General features: G+C 40.0%; 1 protein-coding gene across 1 annotated transcript; it reads right to left on the reverse strand.

The window, feature by feature from the left end:
* Positions 1-6,430: 6,430 nt before the first annotated feature.
* LOC123097218 (malate dehydrogenase [NADP], chloroplastic) lies at positions 6,431-10,492 on the reverse strand. Its single transcript, XM_044518931.1, has 13 exons — positions 10,402-10,492; positions 9,652-9,752; positions 9,180-9,264; positions 8,815-8,996; positions 8,428-8,498; positions 8,254-8,344; positions 7,676-7,750; positions 7,505-7,606; positions 7,294-7,416; positions 7,146-7,214; positions 6,992-7,060; positions 6,838-6,891; positions 6,431-6,732 (listed from the first exon to the last, which is right to left on the reverse strand). Exons 1-13 carry the CDS (start codon positions 10,490-10,492, stop codon positions 6,679-6,681), a joined length of 1,167 nt encoding a protein of 388 aa, XP_044374866.1. The 3' UTR covers positions 6,431-6,678.
* Between the last annotated feature and the right edge of the window lie 13,822 nt (positions 10,493-24,314).

Genomic DNA, 24,314 nt, shown 5'->3' on the forward strand with positions numbered 1-24,314 from the left:
AAAAGCCAAATCAGAGCTAGCACCAACTTGAGCATACATGATGCTTCGGACATCACCATAAGGAACTACCTTCATCTGATTAGTTTCATTTTGGTTCCTCGAACATTGTTATCTCACAAACTTATCGCCCTTGACTATAGTAGCAGGTGAGGTTGAGAAATTATTTGTATTGTATTTCTTCGGTATTCTCTCAAGGTATGCCTTTTTTCTCATAGTCTCAACATTCCTTTGGACTTATCTCGATGAATCATGATGTCGAGGACATACGAGGCTTCACTGAGACCTTCCATATGAACATTCGATGGCAAGATTTTTGTGTCCTTATCACTGCAAGCTAATAATATGTCATCCACATACATGACTAAAAGTGTGAACCTACTGCCTTTAAATTTAACATATATGTAGTTGTCCACAACATTTTCTGTTAAACCAAATGTTATGATAGTTTATTGAACTTGAGGTATCATTTCCTTGAAGCTTGCTTCAAGCCATAAATTCATGTCGTTAGACAACATGCCAAATGTTCTTTTCCTTCCATGACAAAACCTTTAGATTGAGTCATGTAAATGTCATCATTTAACTCACCATTTAGAAATGTCATTTTAACATCCCTTTGGTGTAGTTCTAAGTCATAATGAAGTACCAGTGCTCTCACGATTCTAAAAGAGTCTTTGGCTGACACGGGGGAGAAAATTTAATTGCAATCAATTTTGTCCACTCTATGTGACACCTTTTGCCACAAGCCTTGCTTTGAACCTTTCCAATTCGTCTTTGGGGTCATACTTGGTTTTGTAGATCCACTTGTAGCCTACTCTTAGTATTAAACAATGTTTGAGCTCATAGATTTCAACTCTTCTTCCATGGCAACTAGCCACTTGGACGAATTTTCACTTTTAATGTCTTCCTTATATTAGGTTGGATCAGCAACATTTCCTATATAATTTACATCATCACTCATGTAAGTAATATAACCATTTGAGATAACTTTCTTCCTATAACGGAATGGTCTTTGTACATGAAGTCGTGGTGGAGGAAATCCATTTTCGGATCATTATCTTGTCGGGGTCCTCATTATATTATGTATTTTCTAGTATCATCAGTTTCAGGATCACCATTTAGTAGAGAATCTGAACGGTAATAAAATTTAGGACCATTAGATGTCACATTTATTTGTAATAGAAAATTGATATTTGGATAGTCGAGGATGGAATACACACCCGTTTCTCCCCAAGATAGATCTCCCTTATCTTTGTGACCTCATTATCCTAAAAACCCACTTTCCTACTGTCCACAAACTTTGCGGCATGACTTGGACAACAGAAGCGTCACCCCTTTCCCCTATGAGGGTTTCCAATCAAGAAACAACTGACTATTATTGGATACAATTGTTAAGTTGTGGATTGAAAACTTTAGCTTCAGCGGGACAAACCCACACATGTAGGTAATTCAAGCCCTGTTTCTTTGTCGCCCAAATCTCATAAGTTATGCTCAGCGCTTACTGATTGGAGAAATATTCAGTGTGCGTGAGGCCATCTTTAGTGCCTCCATCGAAAGGCTCACTGTTAAAGTTGAATGCACGCAACCACACCATTTTGTTGAGGTTCACCCGGCATTCAATAATGCGAAACAATTTGATTTGCAGATTGGAACTTGACAAAAGGTCTAGGAATTTTCTCATAAGCAACAAACCTACCATAATATTCTCCCCCACGACCAGATCATACAACTTTGATCTTTGCGTTCAGCGGATTTTCAAGCTCAACTTTGGAAACTTTGAATCCTAGTATATGCCGAAGAGATTCATTGCCACTATCTTATTTATCTTGACATGCAACCTATCCACATCATCAAGTAGGTCCACCAAATAGTTGATCCCCACTAACTCAATTATCTTAACATGCAACTATGCCAACTCACCATGTCATTATGCATGGAAAAACTACATTAACATGCACCATGCATGCTACTCATATTCAAATTGTATGTATTTTAGTTTCTATGCTAATTTGCTAATACAAAACTAACTGCATCCAATTCTCGTAGCAACGCGCATGATATCATATCTAGTTTGTCTAAAGCTTCTGACTAGCCCATATGGGGAAAGGTCATCTTAAGGATTCCGGTCGTATATAAACCTATGGTTAGGCATGGCCTTTGCTTTAGTGGTACACTAAAACAAATAAACAATGAAAAGTCCTAAAGTAGAAAACTTGCCCCTGTAGAGAACCAGTCCCCTTCCGGGGAAGGAGTTACAAGGGACCTCATGGCATCGACTATGGAAACAGTGGTTGATGCAACTAAAGATTTTCCCCACTTTTCGATGAGCACACCTCCACGCTGCATAGAAATATGAATGAATGCACAATATTCTCTTGGTTGTCCCAAATGATAAAGAAACTGATGATAAATGTGAAGCAATATGTTCCTTTTGAACAGTTATAGTGAAATCCTCTTCTAGCCACTTTGTATCTTTGATAACTTCTTTTGCTGGCCTCCCACTAATTGTGGCATTCAAGAAATCAAGAACCTACTTAGGTGGAAACCATCAAATTAGTACTCAAAAGAGTAGCCTTGTTGTTTGCAATCATACCTTCACCTGAGTTGTTGAATGGTTTCCCCAAATAGTCATATTTGATACTTTGTCATAACAAGTAAGCATGCACGTGCTACACACGTATCCTTATAAACTACAATAAAAACATGAAATTTGTCTTGTGTTTTTACCAGAACATTTAAATGCGGGTCACGCCCAATGATTTCAATGCAATAATTTATTTTAGATTATCATAAGTCTTTGTTTGACCGGTGAAAGACTTGCATTGTTGAAATGTTGTGATCTTCCAAAACAAAATGAAAAAAACTCGCGCATGTAACACACGACCAATACACATGTCTTCACATAAAATTAACGATCACATAAATGTATTATAATTGTTACTTATTACAAAAATACTTAAAAATAACAACTAAGGATCATTATCTAGTAATCATTATTTGATGATGATCCTCTTCGGAAGGTCCATCTTTTGATTCGATCTATGATGCTTCGTTCTAAGACTAGGATATTGTTTAGAACTTCATTCTCTTCATACTTCAAAATATGAACCAAAAATCGCTTCCTCAGTTCAAAATCATCCTACGCATGCATTATACACCATTATTATTATAAAAACATGCGTAACTTGTGTAGAAATGAGCATGGTGTCAATACTTACCTTGGGTATTGGAAAATGTAGCGTCCCATCGTGCCATGAGTGCATTAAATTGAAAACCAAATAACCAGACAGGCGACTGCATTTATGAAATGTTACATGCGAGCTGAATGAATCAATTAAGATTGTGATGTACCCGTATGAGTTTGTGGGAACAGCAGGAACTTTGCATCCCCATATCAAAATGTCGTCCTTGAAGGCAGGGTTTGCAGCTTGGAGTGCAAGGTTTAGATTGTTGGCCATAGTTTCAAGTATATGCTTTCCGAAAGTGGGTATTGAAAGCGGGTTCAAAATAGAAACAACTTTTTTATGTTGGTCCAAGACAAACAATAAAAATAACCCAAGAATATCACAAGGCAATAAAATCTACAATGATACATGCATTTAGAAATACATCAATCATTACCATTTATTAAGACCAAATAAACAATGAATTTGAATTTAAATCTTACCGTATCACATTCTGAGATATGATACTCATTGTTGTCAGGCCAGTTATCAATCAGTTGTGCCAACATAGCAATGTCCATACCGTCACGATGACTTGGGACTCGTGCATAGTGGGACATGGACTACAATATTGTAAGAAAATATTAGTAGAATGAGGCAAAATGTAAAATGTGATTAAAATAACTTACACAAAATTGTAGATCCATATAGTGTACTGGACGTCTCTAGCAAGCTGGACGTAGTGGCGCGCTAGTATCGTCATAGCCATGTTAAAACAATCAGCATCCATGTACTCATCATTTTTTAATATGTTCTTTAATTGTCTCATGTTTAAACAAATAGGGTAAGGATGAGAGCTTTTCACCCATTCGCTCCTATGAAATGGGAATTCTGTCATTATACAAGAGTAATAGTTTATTAGAAACAAAAATGAACTGCAAAAATGTGTCTTACTCTAGCATCGGGACATCATCAACCATGCTGATGAACAAGCAAAGTTCATCTATTAAGTTGTCGTTTGTTGGACTGACAGATGGCGAAAGGATAAACGAATGCGAGATAAGCTCAACTTGTGACGATGAGTTGGATGTTTTGGGTTTGTTAGGAGATCTTTCGACAATCTTACAATCAGTGGGATCCATGTTGGTTTCATCATCATCCAAGTCTCGATTTCTTATATCGTCATCACTGAATTCCGAGTCGACTAAAATGACAACTAATTTTGTTCTAAAATCTGTCATGTGAACCTAAAGTGAAGTAGTAATGAGACTTAGTTTTCAAATAATGATTCAACACGAAATAATTAGTATCATGATACGATGCAAAATACCTGTTCGGGAGTGTCGGACAAACTGTGTCCCGTGAAGTACTTCATGTAATTTAACATCCAGAGACCACAAGATGACCTGGATGATAAAGAAATTTTGTTATGCTTAATAACAAAAATATTAATGAAAATGGTTATTTTAGTTGTACTTGTATGTGGACGAATCGGTCATTCTCGCTGTAATTCACAGAAATATGTAGAAAACTAAGACTAACCATATCATTTTCCAAATACGCTTTGGCTCGGTTTAATACCCATGCTGGTGCAGCATCCGTGTCATCTGAGGGCAGATAGCTACCGATCTTTATCATATTAGAGATGCATGCATTCTCTAAGAACACACTTCCACCTGACCTTACTTGTAGATGCACTGTAGCAGTCATGCAATTTATGTACGTATTCATGACCTACAATTAAAAGTGTACATAGTATATTAGATGACACATACTCATAATCAAATAGCATCTTCATGTCCTAATGCGATAATAGTAGTAATAATAATAATAATAATAATAATAATAATAATAATAATAATAATAATAATAATAATAATAATAATAATAATAATATACTTACTTCGTCGCCAACCCATTCTCCGGGAGTTAGAAGAGATAGTAAATGTCTTTTTTTTTCAGAAATGCGTCGCCGATGCTCACTAAATTTCTTTCTTTGCTTGGTTCGGATCTGATATTTTCTATAACGGACCAATCATCGCCAGTGCAGGGCATAATCTGTCATGATGGCCATGATAACATTTAATAATAATGAACACACAAAATGTAGCAGTACAAGGACATTGAAGGTTTTGTTATGTGCCTTGTGGAGAAACAACATAGTCTTGTGCCTTCTTAGGCTTGTTATGCCGTCGTATATGTTTCTTTAATTATATGCACGGGCATTGTTAGATCGTCCTCTATAGTTTGAAGCCCTTCCGTGCTGGGTGTTTGTGACAATTCCTCGTCCTGAGCTGCCACCATTTGTTGACTTGTTTCGTTGTGGGTTAATTTCCGAGAACAATATTAAGAGAATTACCCATATGTAGGATATAATATATTAGAATGATTTTGCGAGATATAGTTGGAAAAGGAAAGTCACCTGTGTATGTTCAGAATCTTTGGCCTCTTTTTTGCTATGTTTTCTTCAAGAATAGGTGTATATTCTGGGCTCTCCGTGGAATTATTTTCCTCCACTTCATTATTGTTGAGTATTTCACTTGATTCGTCATCGCTCGGTAGCTGAAACACATGGTAGTATAATATTATAATAGAGAGAATATCTTTTTGATATGATATTTGTACTAAAAAATTACAAACTGATCTGTGGCATTAGAATTAGAATAGAAATGACACGTGGAAAGAAAACTCGCCTATGTCGATTCGGGAATTGTATCTCCATCCTTGGTTATCACAGCATCAAAAAGCAAATTTGAACTTGAACTAAAACCACGACAAGAATTACGGAACGGGGGGAGCACTACTTTTTTATATTAAATGATTAGTTTCTCAATATTTCAGTCAAAATATTATATTTTTGTTGCGAATCGTGCACTTAAGATGATTTTTTTAGTTCCTTATAGTTAGAATTGGTCTTCAATTGTCTACGGAGTATTAATTACAATTGACCATGTGTGGTACAAGACGGAATCCATGCAATTTCTATCTCATGAACTTTATACGGTGTGCACTCATCAAAGATACCAGAAGTTGGGCAATGACTCGACTGCTTGAGATATTGATGGTATATTACTTGGGCTAGTGATATAACTAAATGTGTTAATGGCTGAGTATTTTACTGAATTTATTTGGGTTCTCATGACAGACTGCAGTGTCATATCCGAATTATATTACTTATTTCAAGCCCGCGTACAAATATGTTTTGTAGCGCCCGAGACTAAAAGCCAGGTGTCTAATATGAATAACATGCAAACAAACACTAGCAGAAATGATAGAAAGAAAACTTTTTATTTCTCAATCTTCATGCTAGTACATTCATTCTGTCCCGGAAATACTAGTGTACAAAAAAATTATGTGTGCTTATTATAGAAGAATATAGATGCAGCAGCCTGGAAGCAGTCATTTCTTGCAACTATCGTTCTTCCCGTTGGGAACCTTGTGACCCTTCTAATAACAGAATAACATATATAGACCAGTAGCCATTTGCAGATTGCAAGTATGATCGATAGCAGTAGAACTACATCTCCCCCGGTAGCATTGTATCCCCAGGAAGATCAGATAATGCATTACCCTACATTGCAAGAACAGATTTGGCATTAGTAATTTCTGTAGAATATTTCCCCATCATTTTCCCTTTATTGCATGAAGAGACTAAGTACTTTTCAAGATTACTTACCTCCCCTATAAGATGGGCAACACATCTTTTCTCGGCGATCAGTTCTGCTTCACTCTAAAGGAATTATAATAAGATCGGTCACTCGAATCATTATAGTCCGTGTGCTCTATCTATGCTCCTATCATCAATGATTACTCCTACAACTCAATAGTACCTTTTTGATCCGGTCCCAGAGAAAATCATCCATTGCCACATGTTGAACTAGTTCATAGTCGCCATCACCCTGTATGAATAATGTCATAGTGCAAATTGTGATGTTGTATAATATCAAGAAGAAAAGTACTAGGAATTACAATATGAAATCTTACCTTTGACCTACAAGGCATGCTAAATACGAGGTCTTCTGCTATGCCATAAGGATTTCCGGTCGTATAAACCTATGGTTTGGCATGACCTTTGCTTTAGTGGTACACTAAAACAAATAAACAATGAACAGTCCTAAAGTAGAAAACTTGCCGCTGTAGAGAACCAGTCCCCTTCCGAGGAAGGAGTTACAAGGGACCTCATGGCATCGACGATGGAAACAGCGGTTGATGCAGCTGAAGATCTGCCCCACTTTTCAATGAGCACACCTCCACGCTGCATAGCCATATGAATGAATGCACAATATTCTCTTGGTTGTCCCAAATGATAAAGAAACTGATGATAAATGTGGAGCAATATGTACCTTTTGAACAGTTATAGTGAAATCCTCTTCTAGCCACTTTGTATCTTTGATAACTTCTTTTACTGGCCTCCCACTAATTTTGGCATTCAAGAAATCAGGAACCTACTCAGGTGGAAATAATCAAATCAGTAATCAAAAGAGTAGCCTTGTTGTTTGCAATCATATCTTCACCTGAGTTGTTGAATGGTTTCCCCAAATAGTCATATTTGATACTTTGTCATAGAACACACCAGCTTGTAATGCTAGCTGCAAAAACATTGTGAATGACAGATTAGTCTTGTCATTTTTTGAAATAAAATAACGTAAACACATCATAAATAATTACCCCCTCCATTCCATAATGTACTCCATATAGATTTTTTAAAAAGTCAATCCTCACAAACTTTGACCAAATTTGTGAACGAAACATTTACATCTACTCCCTCCGTTCCTAAATATAAGGCTTTTTAGATATTCTAATGCGGACTACATACGGATCAAAATGAGTGAATCTACACTCTAAACTACGTCTATATACATCCGTATGTATCCCATATTGAAATCTCTAAAAGGTCTTATATTTAGAAACAGAGGGAGTAGAATGTCAAATATATATCATTAGATCCATCATAAGATGTAGTTCAATATTTTTTATATTTGGTACGATTGATATAAATAGTTTTCTCTATAAATTTGGTCAAAGTTTACACTTTCAAGAAAAATCTATGTGCACTACATTATGGATAGAGGGAAGATTTAACATCAAGTACCTGAAACTTGGCTCTATTTTCATCCAACCTTGTCAATGCATGAAAGTTTTTTGCTGGTAAGTTAGGAGCATTTTTCAAGCATATCAAAGCACTGCAAGAAGCATATACCCCATGTTAGACATGATAACAGGATAAGTCAATAACACACTTAGCAACCAGAAAAGCTGTCCATACTTAGTGTTACAGGGGTTCCCAACAACTATGACTTTCACATTCCGGGATGCCACAGCGTTAAGTGCTTTCCCCTGAGACAATTCAAGATTTCAGCGAATAACAGCACAACTATTCGGTGAGCATTTGTTTACTCACATATCGGTTAAAATCATATTTCTGTTCAAGTTTTTTTAGCAGGTTTCATGCTGAGAAATCCCATTGTTTGTCCCCTTGAATATGCAAGAGGACGGTGCACATTTTGTATCTAAGGAATCACATAGTTCAATGTCAAAGTTTGAGATATACTTCCCCGCAAAGAAAAATAATCTGCCTCTTACACAGAAAGAGTTCTTACGATTTCACAACAGTATACTTCCAGATAATGAGGAAAACAATGCAAAAGGAAACCTGTTCAGCAAAGATTTGACCATTGATATCTACTATGCCAGCTCGCTCCATTCCAGGTCCTCTGGGTTTGGCCCCAATTAGAAGGGCCCAATCTGCATCTTCGAAGATCACATAAGGATCTATGCCTATGCTGACTTCCCTTAGCAATGGATACAATGAATCCTGCAGTTCCATAACTACACCTACAGTTGTAATGATAAGAAAGCATCAGGAAGAAGGGAGATATTGCTCTCTCTCAGTTACTCATTTATACCTGGGAGTACATATGGAATTTGGAATGTAGTTCAAAATGTGTATTATGTAGAAAATTAAGATGGATTGGTGTTGCTTCTCAAATGTGAAGGACAATAAGTGAGTGAAGCTACCTTCTAGTGCATGTACTGAACTTTCCGAGCCCAATAACTTCAGTGCTATTGGTTGGTCCTGTCCAAAAACCTCACCAGAGGCAAGCTACAAAAATTTAGTCCAATAAATGATCAGTACTACCATATGTTTCAGATGTGCTAGACGCAAAATTTCAATACAAGAATATGGCCACTCGCATTGTAATTAAACACAAAGATGATAGATCAGCAGAAATGAAAGTAATAATCAGTTATGTGCATATATAGCAGGTAGCTTCGGTTGTCGTATTGGCGAAAACAGAAACACGTGACTGTAATCATTAGTGGCAACAACAGAATGGCAGTACTTGCCACTATCAATATACTGCCCTTGCATCTGGTAAATGAGAATATTATGACTGCTACTAAGACTTTCTTTTCTATGTATTTTCAATAAAAGCAGGAGAATTGTTGACAGTGCCAACACCTCTACATAGATAAAATTTGAATATACTCGGCGCTGCTTACTTTGAATAGCAGATGATTTGATATCATCCCGGTTGCACCTGTCACAGAAACGTTCACTAATTTCTTCCAGGAGTTGGTCTTTTGATCCTGCGTTCCATTTGACAGATTAATACAAGCAGCTCTGTATTAGTTAAGCACATCCAACTATCAATATCCACTGATGAATCGAGTCATATTGTTCACTGATAACCTATCAATGTCCACAGATTAATACCTCTTGTCCTTTTTATGCATTGATACATACATACATACATACACGACAATTTATCATATTGATTGATGAGTTTTTATGGGTAATGCAATTCAGAGCACCCCTTAAATTTGCAGTAAAAAAAAAACAGTTTGGGAACTTTAAAGGTGTGCAACCATGCTATAAAGTCGGATTAATGCCTGGAGGGCGATCTCTTATTCCAGAGTTTCCCCAAAAATCTGAAAACAATTCATGTGTGGAAGACACAAAAAATATATCATGTGCATTAAAATACAAAAACAAATATCATCTTATTCTAAACCCTATCCCCCAAGCGAGCTCTGGTTCATTTTTGTGCGTGTTTTGTTTTGGTAAACTGGTTTTCATTCCAAATTAATCAACATTGCAACACGTAGGAAAATTAAAAAAATCAAGGAAAAACAAAAATAGCACGCGACGTCATTGCGTGGAGCAGAAGGATTACCTTCCCGCAAAACATAAAAGAACTGAAAAGGAGGAGAAGCATTACCAAGATTGGCGGTGTACCTCCACTGACGCCGCGGGAAGCATGTCCACATCCTGCGCGGGAAAGAGGATCACGGATCAAGGGCGCGTCTTTCATCTGCAGTGTTAACATCCTGGAAAGCTTCCCCGGACAAGGGAAAGACCGCCGGAGTTGTCTTTGGTAGTGCTGATGAAGTTGTGTCTGCGTCCAACGTTACGGGAGAAGATATATCTGTGCCACCACCTTGGCAAGCCGTGTCACTTATTCTTGGCTCTTTCTGGGTGCAGCATGAAAGGGCTTGCCCGTGCCATTTATTTCTTGCTCCTTTCTGGGCGCAGCATGAAAGAGCCCAGCCCTGCAACACAAGTCATGCATGCATGCATATCTTTTCGTCCTGGAATTCTCTCTTCTCTTCTTTCTTTTCTTTCCTTATTTTTCTTGGACTGTGAACTACACAGCGGCTGCTTTCCCGTGCAGCGCACGAAGGTCCAAGAATAATAAACCATCAAAACCGTATACGTCCGAGCCGTTCACTGCGTTCAGAACGAGCAGGCTGCATGGGCCCTCATTATACCAGTTTGTCCTAAAAAAACTCCATATTCGCTCCCACTCGCCCCCTTTCGTTTTCATCGTCCCCACTCTGTTCCCTTCATCTTTGCTAATGTGTGTCTTCCATAACACATCAACTTTAGACATCAAATCTTCGAACAGCAGCCATGGATAAGAAGTGGGAGAGGAAGTGATTAGTTGGAGTGCTAAAGAATACTTACCACCTAGATTACACGTGCTTAGTTGTCATGCTAAAAACGTAGTACTTACTTGCCGGATTACATGTGCTTAGTTGCCATGCTAAAAAATGCTTAGTGTTCATATTACAAGTGCTTAGTTGCCATCCTCGTGCATGGCCACCACCGCCCGGATCTCCTCGCCCCCGTCCCTTCTCCGCCACCTCACCATTCCTCCCGTGTTGCTGGCACGTGGATCAGTTCGCCGCCTCGCGCCTCTCAAGTCTCTGCATCGCCTGCAGCCGGGAGACGCTACCGCCCCATGGACTGCCTCCTTGTCTGAGAAAAAAAAAATCTGCAACATTACCTCTGTTGCAAGAGGTTGCAAAAAAGATCCTGCAACAAAACCTATGTTGCAAAAAAAAAATCCAACAAGACCGTTATTGTAAAAAGAAACTACAACATGACTTCTGTTGCAATGCTGGAGGTGTCGCTTGGCTGCTTGATGCACCAGATCTGATGGCTCGCTACCTGCCTGATCTTTTAAAAAGATCAGCAGGCGGAAGCCTAGCACATCCCTTTCTTATTTTTTTTGAGAAAATGAAGCTTTTACCTTCTAAGCTTGTTTTCTTTGGAGCTGGGCCAGTATATGGATGTGGGTATCATTTTTCTTTGACGGGGTAACACCCAAGCATATACACAGTAGTTTTTTTTAGGGAAACAAATCAACTGTAGAGTGTATGTACCCCAGGGGTCATGTCCTATTTTTTTCTCGAATATGCATGAACGTGCGTGCTATATGTTAAAGAAGAGGATGGGAGAAGAACCCCTCCACGTTTGGTGATTACAAATACACCATATGATGGTCCACGCCTCCCTTGCGATGACACATTGAAGCAGGATGTGTTCGATTGTTTTCTCCTCCCGTGCATAGAAAGGGCAACTCTCCTGGTGATCCAAGCCATGGGATGCCAGACGGTCGGAAGTCCAACATCTGTTTGAAGTGCAAGCCATGCAAAAAAAATGGCACTGCAAGGGGCCCTTGATTTCCAAGTGAAGGCAGCCCTGGGCAACACTTGTCTTCTCCAAAACTTCGCCAAGTATGTTGTCTTGGTAGAGAAGTCACCATTAGTTTCCCAAGACCGGGAGATTGAGTCTGTGGCATCTCAGTCAAGCTGAATGTCCGTGACTTGCATCCGCAAGGCAAGGAACTCATTTAGCATTGTTTTGGTCAGCTCCGGGCCTACATCTCTCGCCCAAACTCTCCCCGGTAATGTATGTGCTACCGTTCGAGTCCTCCTTGTTTGTTACCTCACCTTAGCATGGAGGTTCGGTGCAAGCTCTTGCAGTCGGAAACCTTCCAACCATCGATCTTCCCAGAATAGGGTCATTTCCTATCTGACGCACGCCAAATGGCACTGGGGGTTGAAATTTGGGCTGGTTCATTTAGCAGCCTAGCATTTTCTGGTTTTCTCAGTTTTAGGAATTTCATCAAACTTCCGGTTTGGGTTTCTACTTTTGGTTATTTTTCTTCGTCCAAGTTTTACCCTTTTTCTCTTTTTCCTATTATTTTTATGTGTCCCGGAAAGTGTTCAGAATTGTTAAAAAGTGTTCATGTTTTTAAAGAATGTATGGGTTATAAAAGAATGTCAACATAATTAAAATATATTCACAAAAGTTGTAAAAAGCTTTCACAAATTTAAAAACATGTTCACGGTTTTTTGGAAAAATGTTCTCGAAGGTTATAAAAAATACCCTTCTTACCAAATCCAGGCCTTGTGGCCTGTCACATCCAATTAAGATTCGATGAGAGGTGCTTTGTTGGGATACTAGTAACCGTGTACGTGCAAGACACCTCTCAACTTTGAAGCATTTTGCAAGAACAGACATGCGAAGCACACAATGAGTAATTGTTATCATGCTTATAGTATTCACCCGTAAAATAAAAAATCTTATCCAACAAAATATGATGAAGATTATTAAAATTTTGATCACGATTTGTAATATCGCATTTAAACATTTAACCTAACATTGTCGTTGTAAGATTAAATGTTGAAACATAAGAAAAAATTTCAACAAAAAACATTCACCAGGAATCCTTCAAACATTTAATCTTACATTTTTGTATACGCCAAGTGCCAATTTTTATAATCTTATGTTTATAAACGAAGTTCCACTCTTTATAATTTTACTTTTTATGTATTTGTTTGAAAAAAAGAAGTTTTCACTAATGAGTTCCCAAAACTTTGAATATCAGGCATATAGAACAGATATTTCTAGTGGAAATATCATGGGTCTACACTGCAAATACAGATAACAGAGAGCGAATAGGTGTTCCTAAAATGAAATGAATGAGAAAACACTAATCTAGTTTTGAACTGTGCTTCAGCTATAGCTGAGTACCTACTGCCGAGCACGAAATAGTGACTAAGAAATGGATAAGAGGCACCCAAACCTGCAACAGGAATAATGCTTGGTTGCATCATGTAAAACTAGGTCCGGAACACATTTTATACTAGAAGAAAGAAATGGATGGTGCTGGAATTGAAGAAAGAACGATCAGCTCATTAAGAGCATCTCCAACAGATTTTTTTTTTGAGTCAAATCTCCAACAGATGATGTAAAACAGACATGGTGCCCGAAAAGCTACTGTTTAGGGCATTTGGGCTCAAAAACAATGCTCAGCAGATGAGTATCTACATGCAGTGCTGCAAAAAGAAGTTGGGCAGCCCAAAATCTTGGCCCCTCTTGCTACATATTTGCAACACCCCCGTGGCTACCGCAAAATGCAACCAGCGCGTCATGAAGCTGCAACTTCTATAATTGTTTCTAGAGGGTTGCATGAATCGCATGGCACTCAAAGTCGTACGGTAGCCTCTAGTAGTAGAATAAGACATGGAAGATTTTCGGCGTCGATAGGCCGAAGCAGTGCCCTATGTATATGGTAGTGGCCATTATCTTAGGGCATCTCCAACACTGACCAGCAAACGGACACCGCAAATGTTCTTCTGTTTGTCTGGACGTGGTACGCGGGCATGATGCATGAGCTAATCATCCAACACTATTCCCAAATTAATCCGGTTGTGAGGAGAGAGGAGAGGGGGACCATGGATGTGAAGAGAGAGAAAAGATAGGAGGATCACGTGGTTACTTTCGGTTGGTCAACTAGATGTCCGGTTGCTAGGATACCGGAACCTGTACATCCAAACTGCTAAGCGGACATATAAGTGTCTCCGTTGGATGACAAAAGTGCTCCGGACGCTATGGTCCGAAAGTATAAGGGAGGTTTAAGGGTCCGCTTTGGAGATGCCCTTATTCATTGCTACGGTAGCATCATTACCCAGGTCGACTCGAACAACAGGCATGATATGCACGTGAACTAAGATCAGATGCACACTTTCCTTGTTTATGGAGGTAGTATGTTGCATGGCCCTTTATTGCTATATATGCGAGTATACGCACGAGCTAGCTACTCATCACATGCAACAACATTCAACCTCGCTTCACTGAATTATCTCTGGTGGACAGTCTTGCTCACACCGGCCGGTAGCTCAGCTTGTTGTCCTCCTGACTCACGCCTGCTATCACTTGATGATCTTCGACATAGCTTGGAAGCCAGATGACGCCGTTGACAACGGTGTGTTGGGGTAGGATGTGGGTGTCCACAGGTCGAAGATTACTTACCGGCACACACCGACAACCAGTTGGTGGAAAAGTCGTCCGACATTTCATTAATTGGCCGACTGGACAAGAAGGAAAAATCCTGATCCTGGAGTTGGAGAAGAGGCGGCGGCCGTCAACTGCGGCTTGAAGAGAAAACACTAGCACCATGATCATGATAGTAGCAATGCATCTCTTTGTGGAGGACATGGCTAGCTAGTCTCTTAAGGTTAATTCGTCGATCTATATCTCTCGAAGTAGTCTGTAGTGGTGTGGGCTTACCTCGAGCAGTATTAATTTATAGTTCTGTATGTCTACTCGGCAGGTATATTGGATTAGCATTAGCGTACAAACCACTGCCCGTGGAACACTCTAGGTCTGTGTACACGTGTATGTAGTGCTAGCGCACAAGCAAAAAATTAAAATAGCTGGCATGTATTTGATCAGCATTAACGTACACACCACCGTATGTGGAGCACTTTAGATCTGTGTGTATGGGTTCACGTGGTGTTAGCGTGCAAATTAATAAGCAATGCCAGTGACATGTATCTAATCGGCATTATTGTACAAACCAAAACCGATGGAGAACTCTAGATCTGTGCATAATGATAGTGGACATGTTAGTACAACAGTACGTAGGCAATACATTTGGCAGGTAGTAAATCAGGATTAGTGTACAAGCAATGACTGATAAAGCACTCTAGATTTGTGTACTCCCTCCATTCCTTTATACAAGGCCATTATCAAAAATACATTTCACATCAATACAAGGCCACCAACAGTAACCGAGTCGAAAATTAATGATGTTTTTTCGTACTAACAACTTTTTAATACTTACATGCATGTAGTCATAATGACACTTAGCTACTTCCTTTCCATTCATTCGTTGCATACTTGTGGCGTATTAATGATTCCAGTTAACGAAAAGAAAAGTTGACTTGCAAAGTAGTCATTAAATTTTATCTTGGTACCTGTAGTATGAGTTTGTGGCCTTGTATAAAGGAATGGAGGGAGTACATGTGATAGCGTACACGCTAATGTGACCAATGCAACCGGCAATGCATTTAATCGGCATCAACGTAGAAATCGCCATCCCCGCAAACAAAAAAACCCATAGAAATCACCATGAAACACTCCAGATCTGTGTGCGTGTAATTTGTGCCTACGTACAAGTTACTTTTTTTTAGAAGAGACCTGTTGGCCCAATTTGTGCCTACGTACAAGTTACCCCTTATCTTTGCCATCCATTTATGCATCGCGATCTGTGCAGACGCATTTGTCTTTTTTGTTGCTCTCAAATGACACAACATATAAACTTCAAATTTTGCAAAACAACAATACATTCTAACTACAATCTGGGAAAAAACTTTCAAATTTTTTCATGCATTTTAAATACTTAAAATAATATTTTTAGTCAAACAAAATCTCATTTTCTATATTTATATCGGACCAAAAAATCTGAAAGTTTTTTCACACATTGATGTTCTAATATTTGTTCGATCTGCAAAGTTTGAAGTTCATATGTTGTTTCATTTTAGAGAAACAAAAAAGAGAAATCTTCTTGTTGTAAGTTAGTTGGAGAGTACGGATCTCAAAGCAAGGCTGGAGGGTTGAGGATAAGAGGTTCCATGTAGCCTGAGCTACAAAGGAACTTTGTGTGTGTGTTGTGGGCAAGCACATATATTGCGTTTGCCATGGAGAGGGTGTTTCTTAACTGTTGGCCCCGTGTCTATACTTGGTGAAAGAAAGTGCATAGAATCGCTGATGAAACACACAGATGAACGAATGAACAAGCCCTAGATAGATATCTGATTGTGTGTGAACCGATCTGTGGTTGAATGGTCAGGAGGACAGTGGACCCGCTGCTGGATTTATTTCAGATCTTCCGGCGATGTGCGTTCAAGATGATGTGTCGTCTCAGTCTCTCGGAGGTGGTCATAGACATAGGGTGTGCGTGCATGCGTTCATAGGAATGAGTGTATGTGCAGCGTATGCGTCTGTACTGTGTTCGAAAAAGATATCTGATTGTGTAGAAAGACGATGTCGCCGCTGCGATTCTTGGGCTCTCTCCTCTTCTCCTCGCGCCAATGCAATCGGCGACCCTCTGGTAATTGGATTCGGAATTATTGCTCGATTTGCTATATTTATTCAAAGCCACATTAAACGTGGGATTGCCGGAACTTCCAATCATCTCGTCGAATAGTGTTAACTAATTGATGTTTAATTATCACCCTCCTCTTAAGCATCGAGAGGGCACCCGCGCGCGGCCCTCCCCTGCTCGGGCAGTGATGGCCGGCGGCGGTGCGCCACGGCCGGTGGCGGTCCGACGTCCTGGCGTGGAGGCCGGTGGCGCTCGCCGTGGTGGTGCCGCCTCTTGGCGGCGGGGCAGTCCGGTGGTGCTGGCCGGTGTAAGTGCATCTAGTGCCCCTTAGTGATTTTGGTGTATTGAAGACTTATAGGTTAAGGGAATAATGTGTTTATGAGTGTACACAGGTCTATAAGTCTATGAGGAGTTTGATATTTACAGAGAAAGTCGACCCCTAAAAATGAAGTTCTTCGACTGAAGACTTTGGACTTCTGAAGACTTTCTGAAGACTTTGAAAGTGAAGAAATTGGTGTGACCTTGAAGACTTGGTATTCATTCAAAGAACATGAAGCGTGAAGACTTTTGTTTTCGTAGTTTCATTTTCTCTTTCTTGAGTCATAGGAAACACCGTACTGTTAAAGGGGGTCGAGGAAATACTAAGGAAAAATTTCCATGTGATGCTCAACTCAAAATCCTACACCTACCAATCCCTTCGAGTGAAGCCATTGGAAATCTCATACAGTTCAGTCATATTCTTCAGTGAAAGAGACGAAGTTCTTCTGGTCTCTGAGGAATTTGTTCTGACTGAGGAGTTAGGAATTTGCCAGTGCGGATTGCCTACATAGTGAGAAACATGATAGCCCTGAGGAATTTGAACCTAAATTTCCGACCATTGTTGTGCTATGCGCCAGCTGTCCCAAAATATCTACCCACCTAACGGTCATATCATTGAAGGGCATTTATGTCTTATCATGTCGGGCTGCTCCCTAGGCTATAAATAGCCGCCCCCTACAACCACTAGCTGGTTGGCTGCTTCGAGAGAAACTGACACTTGTCATTTGAGAGCATCCCATCCTCCGAGGACTTTGAACGAAAATCATCGAGTGAGGAGAACCCAAACCCAAACACCTACAAACCCAAAGTGATTGAGCATCACTGAAGAGATTGATCCTGCGTGGATCCGACGCTTGTTACCTTTGAAGACTGTGCTTCTTCCAGACGGTTAGGCGTCATGGTCTAGAGCATCCAAGAGGAATTGTGGATCGCCAAGTGACCGAGTTTGTGAAGGTTCGGAAGTCACCTGAAGACTTACCACGAGTGATTGGGCGAGGTCTGTGTGACCTTAGCTCAAGGAGAATACGCTGAGGACTGTGTGTCCGGGACTATGTGTCCTCAGGTTTAAATACCTAGCCGCTCCAACCAGATGTACAACTGAGACAGCAGTCGGAACTGGTCTACCAAATCATTGTCTTCACCAAGCTTACTGGTTCTATTTCCTCAACTCTTTCATTTCCTCATTACAGTTGTTGTGTGCTTGTTCATATCTGTTTGAAGACTTTGACTGAAGACTTTCTCAATTTCATCAGTTCAATTTCTTCAGTTTGTTTGTCTTCATCCTGTGTTTATGCTTTCTATACTCTGTGCTTGTCTTTATTTCATCATGATGACCATGCTTGTGTTCTGCTATGTTTACTTTTGAGTACTTATTCCGCTGCAAGTAGTTCTTCGCTAAGGAATTTCCTCACCCGCAAATTCCTCAGTGAAGAATTTATAAAAATCACCTATTCACCCCCTTCTAGTCGATATAACGCACTTTCAGCCGGCCGGTGGCACGTCCCCGGCCAAGATCTGTGTAGGAGATATGCCCTAGAGGCAATAATAAATGTTATTGATTATCTCCCTGTTCATAATTGTGTTTATGTTCCATGCTATAACTGCTGTGGTTCCCGAGCCCGTATATCCATACAGGCTCTGGGGAGAACCCATATGCACGTGTGGAATAATAAACGGTAAAATGTATTCCTAGTCGTGCCTCTAAGACTAGCTCAAGTGTTGCATGATGATTATGTTTTCCCAATCATGGGCATGTCTATGCCAAGCAACTTTGAGGGCACAATGTCAGGAAGGACATTTGTGTTGAATTGACCCGAATTGATGTTATGCTATGAGATACATTCGTCACAAGTTAATGGTTTATAACACAGAGATAGTTAATGTTTGCATAATTCCTTAGACCATGAGAGTATCGAGTTTCTTCATGCTTGCTTCATGAACTTTGGGGTTTGTTAAACGTCATCCGTAACTGGATGGCTATTACGGCGGCTTACGGGTTCATGGGAAAGTATGTTAAGTAACTTGATAGCTCGAGATTGGGATTTGCTCCTCCGACGATGGAGAGATATACTCGGGCCCTCTCGGTGTTACGGTGTCCATCATCGTCTCGCCAGACACTTTGTGATTTGATCACGGGGATGCCGGAACACGAAACGAGAAAAGAGAACAAAACCGGTAACGAGGTAACTTGCATAGTGGACAAAGTGTTAGCCCACGGGGATGCAATAAATCTCACCTCAGGTGTTTGTGATATATCGTGAAGCAACAGGAATAGCTCACCTCAACTGGAGGTTCACTCGAATATTCATTCGTGTGGGTATAGGGGTCAATATGGGTGTCCACGGCTCCAATGTTGATCATTGATCGGAAGGGGTTCCAGGTCATGTCTATACTTCACCGAACCTATAGGGTCACACGCTTAAGGGTCATCTATCTGCTGAATACTAGACAGGGAGTCTGAGAGAAAATCACCGAAAAAGTTTCGGACAGCGGAATCGTACCGCAGAGAGAGGTCACCGGATGAGTTTCGGTGGAACCGAAAAAGTTGTTTCGGGGTATGCCATTAAGTCAAAATGGTTTCGGCACATGCCTGATAATTCTTGGAGGGTGCCAGAATCATTTTGGAAACTTTTTGGAATTTTCAGAAATAAAAACCGAAAATGTTTCGGAGCTGCCGGTACAGCTTTGGCTGTTTTTCGCAGATGAAATTCACTAATCTGAAATTGTTTCAGAACGAATCCAAAATCATTTTAGTGGGTACTGGAATTATTCTAAGACCCACAGAAATATTTTCGGATTTAGTGGACGCGAAAAATTGTCTTCATGAATAGTGAAAACGCATTCTTGTTTGCTTTTCGCAGATGAAAATCACTAAACCGAAACTGTTTCGGAACGCGTTTAAAATTATTTTTAGTGGGTACTGGAAATGTTCTGAGCCCACATAAATATTTTCAGTTCGAACGGACGCTGAAAAATGTCGTCATGAATAGTGAAAGTGCTTTTTGCTTGGCTTCTTGGAGAAGCCACCTTGAGGGCCTTTTTGGTATTTCCCCCCTTGGCTTCTTGGAGAAGCCACCCTTGGGCTTGGCCTATAAATAGGGGTGGAGGGGGCTGCCTAAAGGATCATCCCTTCTCACATACAAGTGCCATGCATGATCTGGCTTCTCTCTCCCTCCCGGCGAAATAGTTTCGTAGAGCCGAAAGGCTGTCTGGGTTCCGGTGGGAACTAGTTCTGGACGGCGAAGCCCTGCCGGATAAATGACACCGTATGTGTGCAACTCTGTAGAGAGATCGTAGTTTCGGTCTTAGTTCGTGAGTGCCTCCCGAAGGGCTGTCCGTGTGACCGTCCGAGTTTCGAAGGTCCTCCCGAAGGGCTGTCCGAGTGACCGTTCGAGTTTCGAAGGTCCTCCCGAAGGGCTGTCCGCGACACCGTCCAGGGGGCTGTTCGACCGCCTCCCGGAGGGCTGTCTGAGGAGCAGATGAGGGTATACATCCTCGCGGTTGGGAGGTTGTAAATCCTAGTTGCGGGGATCTGCACCGCCGATCGTCATCGACTCTACTTCCTGCTGCGCTACGAGTCGGTAACGAAAAAGATCAAACCTTGTATGCAGTCTCCATAGTGGTCCTGGGCTGGTGCGTAGGTCAGGAAATTTTTGTTTTCTGCTGCGTTCCCCTACAGTGGCATCAAGAGCCGTGCTATGCGTAGATGCAGGTTTCGATCTAGAATGCATGGAGATGTATGGGTATTGCATAATATAATTAGGTAGTAGATGAGATCTATTGCTGAAAATTATTTATGCGGGTGACAGATGAAATCTGTTACCCGACGTTCTTGTTGCTTCCCTAGAATTTGCGTTTGCTCAATCTCGAGACAGCATGGTGGAATTTGACAAAGTTCTGGCAATCCGTGATCCTGATTGATCATGGAAGTGCTATCAGTTCTTTGGGTTCTGCCGTAGTCAAAAGAAAGATGAAATTCGCAGATGAAAGGGCATTGCAGATATGATCTGCACGGGGGGTCATGCGTATGACGAAGTTTAGTATGGGGCTCGAGATTTAATTATCTCGTGTTTCATATGCCCCGAGATGTTAATCTAGCAACTTGAATAATCATACTTGATGATAAAACGTTGGTAGCTGCGGTTTAAGTCAAAACCTTAGAAGCCACGTAAAATAAAATTTTACATAAACCGATTAGAGGCGTCTAACTTGATTTTTTAGGATGTGCGTGTGATGTGGTATAGCAATGCTCATATTCAATTTGATTATGTATGAGATGACTATATGATGTAATTAACATGACCTGCGTGTCATGATTCGGCATGATGGCTGGAGCCATATGATTGTCACTTTAATGACCTGCGTGTCAACCTTAAGTAATGCACTTATTTTATTAGCTATAGAGATAGCAATATTATCTGGTGCATCGACAAGGTGGTGGCAATCTTCGCGAAGGTGAACACCGACGCGAATGCCGAAGACGAAGAAATGAAAGACTTCTCCGTCAGAAAGGGATATACCATATCATGCTATTATGAATTGCCTGAGATGTTTATCCCTTATGATGCACCCTTCTTGATTGCGCGGTAGTCGCTTTTTATTAGGGTGATCTCTCACTTAAAATATCAAAGTAGTTAGTGTTCACCCAAGTGTAGCACCGTCTGAAATTCGTATCTTTTTGGGGTGCGCCATGTACACATGAGCACGAACGAATCGAGAGGAATGAGGCGGGTGAGGTCAGACCTTGCAGCAAGATCACTTGGTTGTCTTTGACGTTCAGGAAGGAGAGTCCTGAGCTCGGAACACGCCCATCGAAAGATGAACAAGAATCACATAGAGATGTGATCGGCAAGTTGGCCTACCGATTGAAATTCGTGTCATCAGTGATGAACCCGTCAATGGCATCGAATAGAAATATGGATCTTGAATCACTCTAAATCAATTATGAGAGATATTGATTTGAGTGGGAGCTTACTGTTGAATTAACATGTTTAATTCTCAGTGCAATTAATTATGAACACTGTCTAAGTGTTTCTTGCAAAATAGTTGTAGAATAATGGCTCGCGATTCCACCTTCCCTATTAAAATTGAATAGCTGTTAAATATCTGGTTAAAACTTTACGATTGGTAACGTAATATGAGGATTGTCCTCAAAAGTGCCGAGAAGGACTTTGTCCTATCGCATGCTTTCCGTATCCTCCCGCTAATGCTATGGATCATGTGACTCTCGTCCTTCGATCCAAAAGCTAGAATTCTGTTACGGTCAAGTGGAATATGTTTGCTTCCATGAAACCCAAACTTCGAAAGTTGGGATAGTTATATGATATTCATGGAACTGAAAATTATTTTCAGATACAAACAAAGCAATGTTTGTTTGCAAGTATTAGTAAAAGTGTTTACTATGCATTTGACTGTTGGGAAAGGGATTCAGAAGAACGCCTGTCATATAATGAAAGGTGAATAAAACAACAACTTAAAGAGAAAGGAAGTGTCCAAAGGGTGTTAGTATGACTTACACGCCTAGGAAGTCCGGGGCTAATGCCACTCTTAAGTTGGGTGCTTCTTCTGAGAGTAGGAGAAATACTAAAAGTTAAACTGTTAGAAGTATAAAGGCAAAAGGAAAGAAGACTGGAATATCCAGCTCATGTATGAATGTCATACACGTTTTTGATGTATAGAAGGCTGGTCAAAGATATAGTTCTTGCGAATTATGGTTAAACATGTTAATCACTAATTCTTGGGTATTGTGAGTTCATCACAAAATTGCCCGCTCGATTGCATTCTGTTGCAACTCGATGTAAGAACTACTATGGCCTGAAAGACTAGCTAGAAATGAGGTTAAGGTATACACAGGGAACATAGTAAATGTTACTATACCTTCCATCGGTGTATTGCCGTCTGTATTTATTTTCATAATTCATTTAGAGTTTTACAAACTCTATCCCATTGCATAAGGTATCTTGCAAGAAGGTTGTTCATAAGAGAACTTTTTATGTTCGATGTTATGAATAACACAAGGGCCATACTTTCATTATGAATGAGATGTATGTTATGAATATTGATAATAATACAATACCTCTGGGTTTACTTTCATAATTCATTTTAGAGTTTCATACACTCTAGCCCATTGCACAATGTTTGTTGCAAAAGAGTTGTTCATAAAAACAACAATTGTTGTTTAGTATTATGAATAACATGAAGGGCCATGCTTCCATCCAAGATGGCATGTATGTTATGAATATTGATGGTAATATGATACATCCATAACACTGACGCTAAATGTCGCAAGACTAAAAGAATACCACACAAGTGTGGCACTACATTTGGTCACATTGGAGAAACCCGCATGGAAAATTCCATTATGATGGATTTTGAAGTCTTTTTGATTTTGAATCATCTGACACTTGCAACTTTCCTCCGAAAAGTGAAGTGACTAAAATACCGTTCACAGGCCATAAGGAACGAACAACAAACTTATTAGTGATCATACATTTGATGTGTGTAGTCCGATAAGTGTTGTTAGTGGTGGATTTATTTATCTTCAGAAATGACTCAAGTAGGTATATGGATATTTACTTGATGAGACGTAAGTCTGGATCTTTTAAAATCATTCGAAAGGTTCTCAAAAATGAAGTAGAAGTTATTGTAACAAGAAAATTATGTTTCTGCAATTTGATTGCACAAAGGAATATTTGAGTTACATGTTTAGCGAATGTCTGATGAGTTGTGAAAGGGGTTTCATAACTTGCACCTCTCGGAACACCACTGCAAGTGGAAAGTCTGTGGAGATGTAATCAAACCATTTATGACATGGTAAGGTCATAGATGACATAAATAAATTTGCCATTATCCCTTTTAAAGTGATGCTTTAGAGACTGCGGCTTTTACACTGAAAAGAGCTACATCGGGTCTGTTGAAATGAAGCCATGGTATGGTACGCCCAACCATGTTATATCTTTTCTTAACATTTGGAATATGGGGCTTGTGTAAAAGGTTACAAACCTATTCCAAATCAGACAAGTGCTACTTTGTAGGTTATACCAAAATGTTGGGTATTCCTCCCTCACTATACTGAGGCAAATAGTTTTGCCACGAAACGGTGTGCTTTTAAAGAGAATGGTTCTTTCAAAAAGGTGAGTGGGAGAATAGT

Source organism: Triticum aestivum, chromosome 4D (assembly GCF_018294505.1).
Source record: "Triticum aestivum cultivar Chinese Spring chromosome 4D, IWGSC CS RefSeq v2.1, whole genome shotgun sequence".
NCBI lineage: Eukaryota > Viridiplantae > Streptophyta > Magnoliopsida > Poales > Poaceae > Triticum > Triticum aestivum.